This window comes from Aotus nancymaae, unplaced genomic scaffold, assembly GCF_030222135.1.
Source record: "Aotus nancymaae isolate 86718 unplaced genomic scaffold, 86718_ANA_hifiasm-v0.15.2.pri h1tg000062l, whole genome shotgun sequence".
Classification (NCBI taxonomy): Eukaryota; Metazoa; Chordata; class Mammalia; order Primates; family Aotidae; genus Aotus; species Aotus nancymaae.
This window is the reverse complement of record NW_026988476.1, coordinates 19,803,056-19,815,061: the sequence shown is the minus strand read 5'-3', so window position 1 is coordinate 19,815,061 and position 12,006 is coordinate 19,803,056. Positions and strand designations below refer to the sequence as shown.

The 12,006-nt window shown below is 42.3% G+C and overlaps 1 protein-coding gene and 1 non-coding gene across 2 annotated transcripts in view; one reads left to right on the top strand and one right to left on the bottom strand.

The window, feature by feature from the left end:
- The first annotated feature begins 2,939 nt into the window (after positions 1-2,939).
- The window catches only part of POLE2 (DNA polymerase epsilon 2, accessory subunit), a 37,921-nt gene continuing 28,854 nt past the window's right edge, over positions 2,940-12,006 (top strand). The window contains exons 1-3 of the mRNA XM_064365844.1: positions 2,940-3,025; positions 7,072-7,172; positions 10,736-10,811. Of these exons, the coding sequence (XP_064221914.1) occupies positions 2,949-3,025; positions 7,072-7,172; positions 10,736-10,811 (254 nt within the window). The 5' untranslated portion in view covers positions 2,940-2,948. The remainder of the gene's footprint in view (positions 3,026-7,071; positions 7,173-10,735; positions 10,812-12,006) is intronic.
- Positions 6,309-6,431, bottom strand: LOC135270477 (U6atac minor spliceosomal RNA). Its single transcript, XR_010338651.1, has one exon. It is a non-coding gene; the product is annotated as a U6atac minor spliceosomal RNA (small nuclear RNA).

Below are 12,006 nucleotides of genomic sequence, written 5' to 3'. Positions count from 1 at the left end.
CTAATAGCTTTATCATTTTATATCCTTATCCCCCCTCCTTTCCTACACATAGGTAACCATTTATTTCTTGTTCATCCGTCTACTGGTAAGCAAATAATCCCTGTTATTTGTGCATGCCTTATTTGCAAATTCACCTATTCACTAACATTTATTTGTAATTCCCAAATCAATGTTGGAAGCTTTCATGGTCATTTGAGGATATGCATAGAGAAGCAAAACATTTGAGTTGCCTGTCACTTATATTCCCAGCTGAGGTTAAACAGAGTGACACTGCCTTTTTGTTTCATCTCTCATACTATAAGTAAGTGTCCTTTTTCTGGCATATTTAGTGCCATGTTTTCAGCATTTTTGCTATTTTTGTTGGTGATTTTGCTGTTAAAAGTGGCCTCCAATCATAGTGCTGAAGTTTTGTCTAGAGTCTGAAGACACAAGAAGGTTGTGATGTGCCTTATGGAGAAAATACATGTGATAAGTAAGCTTTCTTCAGCTGTGAGTTATAGTGCTGTTGGCCCTGAGTTCAGTGTTAATGAATCACAATATAAAGATGTCTTTAAATAAAAACATACATAAAACAAGGTTATATATTGATCAGTTGATGAAAACATTGTGACCAGAGGCTCACAGGAACCTAATTCTGTACTTCCCCTAGTAGCAATGGTTTAGTATTCACTAATTATTGTTGGTGGCTACTTATAAAATCTAACTATCACAGGTACAATATTGAGAATTAACTGTCTGTCTTTCTATTCTTATTTCCTATCCTTTGTTACAGAAAAATTCAGAAGTTCTTTGTAGCTTTTTGTCTTTGGAAAATATTTCACTAAATAAAGAGAACTGTGTTCAAAAATCACTTGTGATGTTATGTTACCAATTTAATATACAGTTAGCTGTATTAATTTTAGTATGCTTTTTTTTTTTTTTGAGACAGAGTCTTGCTCTATCACCAGGCTGGAGTGCAGTGACATGATCTTGGTTCACTGCAACCTCCACCTCCCGGGTTCAAGTGATTCTCCTGCCTCAGCCTCCCAAGTAGCTGGGACTAAAGGCACGCGCCACCACACCCAGCTAATTTTTGTATTTTTAGTAGAGACAGGGTCTCACCATGTTGGCCAGGATGGTCTCAATCTCTTGACATCATGATCTGCCCGCCTTGGCCTCCCAAAGAGCTGGGATTACAGGCATGAGCTACCGTGCCTGGCTTAGTATGCTTTCAATTTTAAGCTCGCCTTTTTCTTTTCTATTGTTTGAATATGTAAAACATACAAATGGATTAAAAGTCTCACTGTAAAGAAACACTTTACTTTCATCCCTATCCCCCTCATCCCTTTACAGTTAATTACTTTTGTAGTCTCTGGTTTAACCTTTCGGAGTTTTTGTTGTTGTTTTTGTTTTTGAGATAGTCTCGATTTGTTGCCCAGGCTGGAGTGGTGGCATGATCTCGGCTCACTGTAACCTCCGCCTCCCAGGCTAAAGCAATTCTCCTGCCTCAGCCTCCCCAGGAGCTGGGATTACAGGCGCATCACCATGCCAGGCTAATTTTTTTGTTTTGGTAGAGATGGGGTTTCACCATGTTGGTCTGGCTGGTCTCGAACTCTTGGCCTCAAGTGATCTGCCAGTCTCGGCCTCCCAAAGTTCTGGGATTACAGATGTGAGCCACTGTGTCCGGGCCCCCAGAGGTTTTTTAAAATGCAAAAACAAATACATATATTCTTATTTCCCCTCCTTTATTAGACTTTGCTCTTTTGAAAGAAAGAAAAACACTGTATACTTTGGAGGTCACTATATATTGGTACTGTGAAATCATCCTCATGTTTTATAAGCTGCGTGTTTACTTATAAGCACTCCGTGGTTTAGTCAACTCATTGGAGCAAGCGTTTTCAAGTGTGGCAGATCGACGGTCCACTTGGAATCAGAATAACTGAGTTCAGATCGACAGTCCACTTGGAATCAGAATAACTGAGTTCAGATTGTGACTCCACCACTTAACTCTTCGTTTCATCTTGAGAGAGCCCTTTACCATTTTTGTGTCTCAGTTTTCTCATCTGTAAAATGGGGCTGTTGTGGAAAAGACAGCACACAGCTCTTTCCGCTGTCATGGACAACGCATCAGTTCACACATTTAAAGCGCTTATGAGCCAGGAGCGGTGGCTCATGCCTGTAATCCCAGCACTTTGAGACTCCGAGGCGGGCGGATCACGAGGTCAGGAGTTTGAGACCAGCCTGACCAACATAGTGAAACCCCGTTTCTACTAAAAAAAAAAAAAATAAAAAAAATACAAACATCTAGTTGGTTGGGCGTGCTGGCCGGCGCCTGTAGTCCCAGCTACTTGGGGAGGCTGAGGCAGGAGAATGACTTGAACCCGGGAGGCGGAGGCTGCACTGGGCCGAGACTGCGCCACTTCGTCTCAAAAAAAAAAAAAAAAAAGCACTTATGACAGTGCATGGCGCACACAAAGCCCTTAAGTTAAATAAAAATCGGTGTAGTGGGAGCGATGAAGATTTATAACAGCTTCCAGTAAATGTCGAGGCACAGTATTTCCAGAGATTGTGCGAAGTAGGGAACCCAACAGCTCTCACAGCTCGAAAGAGGAATCCTGGGTCAGAGAAACCCGGCCGCGGTCGTGGCTTGTCTAGGGCAGCGGTGAGAGCGCTGTAGCTCAACGATGCACTTGGGGTAAGGGAAGCACATTCCCAACCCGACACCAGGGAAAACGCTCTGGCCCTGTTTCCCCGCAGCAAAGGAGCGCGAGGCGGTCACCACTTTCACCCTACCCGTTCCGGGACTGCGAACTGCTAGGTCCACGTTGCTGCGGCGCAGGCAGCGGGGACCAATCAGAGGTCTAACAGGGTCCAGAGCGCCCCGAGTAGGGGCGGGGGCGCGCCCGGGAAGAGGCGGAGCTGGGGCGGGGCGCGCCTGGGAAGGGGCGGAGCTGAGGTGGTGGCGCCAAATGGCGAATATGGCGCCGGAGCGGTTGCGGAGCCGGGCGCTCTCCGCCTTCAAGTTGCGGGGCTTGCTGCTCCGGGGGTGAGTGAGCTCGGGCAGCTTGAGGGGCGAGAGGGAAGAGCCGGGACCCGACCGCCGCGTGGGGCAGCGAGACGCACCGCGGCGGCTCCCCGCGCGCCGAGAGAGGGCTTGACCTTAAATGACAGAGACCCTTCAAATGTTCTAAGAAGCGAGGTGGATCTTGAGGCTGCCATGCCTTCTTTGGTTTCCCCGACGCACGCGAGGAGTTTAAATGTTTCTTCTAGGCAGATCGAGGCTCTTCTGTACATGTCAAACTGACCTCGAGAAGCCGCAGCCTGTCTATGGCAGCCAGTTATCAGCATTGTGATCTGGGCAGCTCTCAGGCTCCCAAGGAGGTTGCTGAGACATCAGATGAGAGACCCGAGAAAGCCCACTTGCATGTCTGCAGTTGCCAGTTTATATGAAAGTCAGGTTTCCTGGGCATATCCGTGTTTTTGAGGACCTATAGAACTTCTGAACGTTTCCAAGATTTCTCTCAATAAATCTCCGTTTTTTTAGAGTTCTTTGTGTATGTATATACTTTTTTTTTTTTTTTTTTTTTTTTTTTGAGACACCGTCTCGCTCTCGTTCAAGCTGGAGGGCAGTGGTGCGGACCTGACTTACTGCAGCCTCAACTTCCTGCAGGCTCAACCTCCTGGGCTCAACCTGCTGGGACTACAGGCGTGCGCCACCATACCTGGCTTTTTGTTGTATTTTTTTGTAGAGACAGGGGTCTGGCTATGTTGCCCAGCCTGATCTTGAACTCCTGGGCTCAAGTAATCCTCCCGCCGTGGCCTCCAAGAATGCTGGGATTACAGGCGCCTGGCCTAGAATACAATATTTTATACATATTTAAATACCTGCTGGACTGGATATACCTCTCTGTATCAGTTTTGATTGCTCTTGTATGTGTAGATTTTTGGTTGGTTTTTGTAATTTTGAGTTTTATGGGACTTTTTTTTTTTTAAAGATGGGGTTTCACCTTGATGGCCAGGCTGGTCTTGAACTCCTGACCTCAGGTGATCCACCCACCTCGGTCTCCCAAAGTGCTAGGATTACAGGCGTGAGCCACAGCGCCCAGCCTTTATGGGACTTTTAACTGTGCTTTTGGGTTAGTAGTGGATATGCCTTGGGGGAAAATAATGAATTTTTTTTCAATTGGTCCTTGACATTTGCAGCTATGAGCAGCTGATGAATTAACTGTCTTTTCACTTAGAATTTGACCTAAGATTAAGCTTTTGTTCATTAATTATTTCAGTCATAAGTATACTTAAGTCTGTTAGCTGCAAAACACTGCTGGGGCAAGTGGGTGCAAGAGAGAGCAAGACACTGAAGCTTTGTAGGGGGCAGATAATGTATTCTATTGCTGCGTAACAAATTACCCCACAACTTAGAGGCTAAAAGAGTACACATTTATTATCTCACATTTTCTTAGGGTTAGGAATTCAGGTGTGGCTTAGTTGGGTTCTCAACTTCAAGGTCTTTTCACAAGGTTGGAGTCAAGATGGGTCATCTCAACTGTTGATCCGGCAGCATTTGCTTCAAGTTCATTCAGTTGTTGGCAGAATTCAGTTCCTGGTTTGGCTGGAGGCTACCTCAGTCCCTTGCCATGTGGGCTCCCAACATGGCTTCATCCAGAGAGTCCGCCAGCAACTATGAAGTTACCATCTTTTGTAACCTAATCAAGGAAATGACATCTTGTTACTTTTAAATTTTTTGTTTTTACTTTAAAATTTTACTTTCAAAATTACAATACAGTAAGTTATTCTATCCTTTTTTCTTTATTCTATTTTTAGAAGCAAGTCACTAGGTCCAGCCCACAATTAAAGGCAGGGGATTACATAGGTGTGACTGCTAGGACTCAGGGATTATTAGGGGCCATCTTAGAATTCTGTCTACCATGTATATTAAATGACTATTTCACAGCTATTTAATCTCAATTGTGAAAGGGATTCCAGGAAAGAAGTGCTATGAGAGTGTATAATAAGGTATATAAACTGCTCTAGAGTAAAGGAGAAGCTTCACTGAAGTGGTTTGGGCTGACTGTTAATAAGCAGGACTTGGCCGGGCACGGTGACTCACACCTGTAATCCCAGCACTTTGGGAGGCCGAGGCAGGCAGATCATGAGGTCAGGAATTCAAGACCAGCCTGACCAACATGGTGAACACCCCCCTGCTCCTGCAAAAAAAATTAGCTGGGCTTGGTGCATGCCTGTAATCCCTGCTACTCAGGAGGCTGAGGCAGGAGAATCAATTGAACCTGGGAGGCGGAGCTTGCAGTGAGCTGAGATCTCACCACTGCACTCCAGCCTGGGCGACAGAGCCAGACTTTGTCCCCCCGACTTCCCCCCAAAAAAGAAAATGAGCAGGACCTGACTAGGTGGAGAGAAGAGTGGGAGGAAATGGCCACATAAAGACCCCGAAGCAGGAGAGCACCAGGAAGGCCAGGGACATGGTATGAGCTTAATGGGATTTGGCAGGGGCAAGACCCTGTATGGCTTTATAGGCTTTGGTGTATGCTAAGAGCTGTCCCAAGATGCACCCAAAATGTATGTGATTTTAGGGACTCAGTGGTCAAATATTTATGGACCACCTTCAAGTGTATTTAGACTCTGCAGAAGGATGGCACAGAGTTCTAAGCTTTAGTTTTAAAGTTATTGATAAGAACTTAGTTCTCAGTTATCTATAATAAATTGGAGAGACCCAACACCTATACACAAAACAACTAATAAGCAACTCAACATATAGAACAATTAGACTGGGCGCGGTGGCTCACGCCTATAATCCCAACACTTTGGGAGGCTGAGGTGGGTGGATCTTGAGGTCAGGAGTTCAAGACTAGCTTTGCCAAGATGGTGAAACTCCGTCTCTACTAAAAATTCAAAAACTAGCTGGGCGTGGTGGTGGGTGCCTGTAATCCCAGCTTCTCGGGAGGCTGAGGCAGAGAATTGCTTGAACCCGGGAGGCAGAGGTTGCAGTGAGCTGAGATTGTGCCACTGCACTTCAGCCTGGGTGACAGAGCGAGACTCTGTCTCAAAAAAATAAAAATAAAATAAAATGAATAAATATAGAACAATTGGTGTGATGAGTATAACAATAATATTGATATGAAGTGTAAAGTTGTGTGCTACAAATGCAGAATGGCATGTAATTAGCTAATTGTTTACTATTATAATCAGCAATTATATTGATGTGAGGTTTAAAGTTGTGTGTTACAAATACATAATGGCATGTAACTAGCTAATAGACAGTGTTCCTTCTGAGCATTTTTAGCATTTAAGTCAGGAATTAATGTGATTTTTTTTTTTAATGATGGTCATACTCCATGAAGCAGGTGGCAGTGCCTTAACCATATGCATATTTTCAGGCCTGAGAGCCTCTTCCATCTTTGTCAAGGGGAGTGCTAACCTCTCCTTTCATAAAACAAAAATTCATGTGATTTTAATATGAGTGTTGCTTCTATGATTATATTCAAATATCATAGTTTTTAATTGTTTTTTAAATTTTTTTATTTAAAAAAATGTTATTGTTGACATTTCCCACTTTTAATATCATAGTTTTTTAAAGCCTTTGTTTTTCTTATTTTACAGTTGAAAACAGTGATGAAATTACTGGAATTTACTTTGAACAAATGCATTATCAAATTAAATATATGAGTGTCTGTTATAAATATTTGAGTGTCAGGATATGGTGCTTGACATGGAGGCATATGGACCCTTGCCTTAAATGTAGGGTAATAAGTAATACAAGGCTAATATGATAGATCAGAACTAAGGTATATGTAAATGTAATTTTTAACAGTTTCAGAAGAAAGGGGAGATTGCAGCAGGTAGAGCTGGTCTAGGAAGGCTTCTTAGAGGAAGGATGTGATTTTGGGCTTTATGTTAGCATGGCATAGCAGGATGGTTTTGTTCAGAAAGCATAGGAAATGTGAGTACTACTTGAAGAGAGAAGTTAGTGGTTCTTTCTTTAAATGTCAGATTGATGAGTGTTTGCCGTTTTTTGGCAGAAAACTTTTAGCCTTTAATTACTAATGACATGCCTCATTTTTTCTTTCCTTTTCTTAGTGAAGCTATTAAGTACCTCACAGAAGCTCTTCAGTCTATCGGTGAATTAGAGCTTGAAGATAAACTGGAAAAGATAATTGATGCAGTTGAAAAACAACCCTGTAAGTAATATTTTCTGATAACTCCTAAAATTGTTAATATAGTTCTGTATCTTCAGTTAGATGTATAGATTTAAATTGAAGTGGAGGTTTCAGTATTAAGATGTCCCAGTGATATAAGACATATGCATGGTAGCATTTCTTCCCAAGGGGCAATACTTTTAGTTTAATTTTTTTTTCTTTTTACTAATGAAGATTTTCAAACTTTGATTTAGTTGGAACCTTAGGATGACTCCTAAGGGCCCTGTGTGTGTGTGTGTGTGTGTGTGTGTGTGTGTGTGTGTTGGAGTTTTGCTCGTTTCCCAGGCTGGAGTGCAATGGTGTGGTTTCGGCTCACTGCAACCTCTGCCTCTCGAGTTCTACTGATTCTTCTGAGTCAGCCTCCTGAGTAGCTGAGATTACAGGCGTGCACCACCATGCCCGGCTAATTTTTCTTTTTGTATTTTTAGTAGAGACAGGGTTTCGCCATGTTGGCCCAGCTGATCTCCAACTCCTGACCTCAGGTGATCTACCTGCCTTGGCCTCCTAAAGTGCTGGGATTACAGGCATGAGCCACCATGCCTAGCCCAAGGGCCCTTTTATAGTTCCTCTCCCCTGTTGGAGGTGTCATCACTGTCTTTTCTGCACTTGGCTTCTGATTTTGATCTGGTCCTTTATGGTCACTTTGTCTCTCCTAGTGCCTATTACCTCGTCTTATTTAAGTGAGATACTTCTAAATGTTTGGGAGGAAAAAAGAAGAGTAAAGTAAGCAGAGCTGCCATCCCTTCTTGATTTCTTCAGGGATTTTTGTGTTTTTTTTTTTAAATTTTTCTAGAATGGCTAGTCATTTTAACTTAATTTTGTAAGTCTAAGTTAAAGGGCAGAGCCAGTAACTTTTCAATAAAAAGCAATTCTAATGCACTGATAATAAATATACTAAACAGAGTTGGAAAGCATTTTACTGAAATCAAACTATAGAAAATCGACATTTATTCAAAATTATATAATGCTCGTGATAAGAATAAGGGGGCAAGGTGCAGTGGCTCATGCTTGTATTCCCAACACTTTGAGAGGCCAAGTCGGGTGGATCACCCGAGGTCAGGAGTTCAAGACCAGCCTGGTCAACATGGCGAACCCCATCTCTACTAAAAATACAAAAATTAGACAGGGGTAGTGGTGGGTGCCTGTAATCCCAGCTCCTCAGGAGGCTGAGGCAGGATAATTACTTGAACCTTGGAGGAGGAGGTTGCAGTGAGCCAAGATCGTGCCACTGTACTCCAGCCTGGATGACAGAGTGATTCCAGTTCAAAAAATAATAATAATAGTAAGTGGATTTCAAGAAAAGCATATTCTATAAAAGATGGTCATTCTTTCCTGAGTATACCAAAGTTATAAAACATAAAGGGACCCAGGAAGGTAGAGGTTTGGGAACTCCTTCAAGGTATTTCCTTTCTACACACTGCTTCCCTCCTCCCTCTTTTTTGGCGGGGGGACAGAGTCTCACTCTGTCGTCTAGGCTGGAGTGCAGTGGTACAAGCTTAGTTCACTGCTACCTCTGCCTTCTGGGTTCAAGTGATTCTCTTACCTCAGCCTGCTGAGTAGCTGGGATTACAGGCACATGCCACCACGCTGTGCTACTTTTTGTATTTTTAGTAGAGACAGGGTTTCACCATATTGGCCAGGCTGGTCTTGAAGTCCTGACTCATGTGATCTGCCCACCTTGGCCTCCCATAGTGCTGTGATTACAGGCGTGAGCCACTGGGCCCGGCCCCTCCTCTCCTCCTTCATGTTCTTTTTTGGGAATTCACATCTGTTGAAACATGCCCAAAGAAGCTAGAATGGGGCCAGCAAACCATAAACTAAACCTCTGCTCCACTGTTTTATGATTGGCAGTCCATTTCAGCTGGATACTTGGGGGAGTTTTCTGAGAGACCTCTCTATTCAGCCTGTCAGTAAAACTGCGTCACCATATTTCCTCCTGCCACTGCCACAATGCCACAGGGATTCAGGGACCTTTTTGTTAAATACTTAACTTCATACCACAAGCATGGGCCTGCAAATAAAAATGCTCTTCCCCTTGGAAAAAAAGTCTTGATATTTATAGCGCCCTGAGGGTAGAAGTGGGTATGGCTCACTCTCCACCTGAAAAGTACTGAGTTCACTCTTAATGTTATATAGATGCTAGTCTCTTCAATTACATAGGAAGAAACATATTCCATGATATAGGATAAATTGTTATTATCATTTTCATTCCTAAAGGCAGAATTTTACATATAACTTTGCTTAAAAAATTCCTTTACAGTTAAAAATTTAGAAAATGATACTTGTCCCTGTTATACATTGATTTAACATGGCACATGGTATTTTGCCTGACAACATATCAAAGTGGTTAAAAGAGCCCACTCTGGGCCAGGCACGGTGGCTCATGCCTGTAATCCCAGCACTTTGGGAGGCTGAGGTGGATGGATCACGAGGTTAGGAGATCCAGACCATCCTGGCTAACGCGGTGAAACGCCGTCTCTGCTAAAAATACAAAAAATTAGCCAGGCGTGGTGGCTCATGCCTGTAGTCCCAGCTACTTGGGAGGCTGAGGCAGAACTGCTTGAACCTGGGAGGTGGAAGTTGCAGTGAGCCAGGATTGTGCCACTGCACTACAGCCTGGGCAACAGAGTAAGACTCCATCTCAAAAAAAAAAAAAAGAGCCGACTCTGGAATCAGGCCTGGGTTTGTGTTGCTCTCTATCTCTTCTAGTTTTTGGGTAAATTTTTCAACCTCTCAAAGTTGTATTTTCCCTATCTGTAAGATATGGGCATATTAACATCAGTCTTACAGGACATCTACCTAATGGAATAAACTTGTAAATCAAGTACGGAGCATGGTGCCACACGTTTACTCAATGCTTAATAAGTGGTAGCTGCTATTGTTACTATTGTTATTATCATGCTCATTGAAACAGAGCAGTTGTGATAAAGTTACACTAATGTAAACTTATTAAAACTGGGAGTTTAGGAATTTTTTCTTTTTTCTTTTTTTTTTTTTTTGAGACAGTATCTCACTCTATGGCCTAAGCTGGAGTACCAGTGGTGTGATCACAGCTCATGGTGGCCTCCACCTCCCTGGGCTCAGATGATCCTCCCACCTTGGCCTCCTGAGTATCTGGGATTACAGACATGTGCTACCACACTCAGATAAGTTTTGTATTTTTTGTAGAGATGGTGTTTCACCATGTTGCCTGGGCTGGTCTCAAACTCCTGGCTTAAGCCATCCTCCTGCCTCGGCCTCTCAAAGTGTTAGGATTATAGGTGTGAGCCACCAAGCCTGGCCCAGAAATGTTCTTATAACTAAACGGTGTTTAGAAAATTAAGGCATTTGACTGTATATTAAGGTATTGTAACTTTGAGTGTGGAAGATTGAGGTATTTGAGATAAGGCTTTTGTTATTGTTCTCACCTAACACTATTTTTCTCTAAAAACTGTGTAATGAGAATCCCAGTGTTAATATTTGCAAATTATTTTTGGGGAAAGAGCTGTCTGTGGAAAGAACTAATTTTTTGTTTTTAAATTTTGACTTTGAAATTATCTTTTCAGTGTCATCAAACATGATTGAACGATCTGTGGTGGAAGCAGCAGTCCAGGAATGCAGTCAATCTATTGATGAAACTATGTATGTGGGTACAGTTAACTTTTTTCCTTGTTGGAGGTGTTATTTTTAATTATTTTAATTATTATGGAGCACTTATTTTTCATTATTTTCTTGGAAAATTATTAGTGATCAACATTTCCACAGTGGTTACTCTTGTTATTTCTGTGTTTCTTTTTAAACAATAGCTTTCTTTGCAAACCTTATTATTAAATGACTCATCTTTACTGGTTTTTCCTGGGATTTGAGGATACAGTGTTGCTTGTACCATTCATTACTAACTTTTGCTGCTTACCCAGATCCATCTGACTTTTCTGTGTGCTACAAATGAGTGGAATTGAAATGAATATTTAGAAGTATAATTTACTTTGCTCTTAGGAAAGTACCACACCCAGAGAAGTTCAGCGACTTTACTTGGTCACATGGTGAATAGCAAATAAGGATAGGACCTCAGTTTTATGATTCCACTCTCATGTTTTTAGGTTTAAGAATTTATATGGCAGTAATTCTTCTGGGTTTTATTTCTCTGAATATCCCTCTTTCTTCTTGATATGATACTTCCATCCAAATTCATGGCATTTAACTGGAAGGAAAACACTGGGGAAAATGGGTGGAGAGACAGTTTTATCACTGCTACTTCTTTCCTATTTGGGGCAATGTAGATGATTGCAAGGAGTCATTACCTTTATTTTAGTCAGAAGTTGTAATCTTCTCCCTGTCAGAACTTATAACTGCTAAAAAAAATACAGAAATTGAGGATTTTTAATTTTATCCTTGCAAACTCATTTAAAATACTGTAGTGTGACCAGGCATGGTGGCTCACACCTGTAATCCCAGCACTTTAGGTGGCCAAGATAGGTGGATCACTTGAGGTCAGGAGTTGAAGACCAGCCTGGTCAACATGGTGAAACCCTGTCTCTACTAAAAATAGAAAAATTAGCCGGGCGACAGTGGTGCATACCTGTAATCCCAGCTACTCAGGAGGCTGGCACGGGAGAATCACTTGAGCCTGGGAGGCAGAGGTTGCAGTGAACTGAGAATCACACCACTGCACTCTAGTCTGGGCAACAGAGTGAGACCCTGTCTCAAATAAAAATAAAATAAAATATTAGAGTGTAATGAATGTTCCTAAAGCCATCAGTAGAAAATCAAAATGATTGTACTAAAGTTTAAGGATTGTTATCCTAAAATAGACATTACTTGTTGTTTACCTGTTACT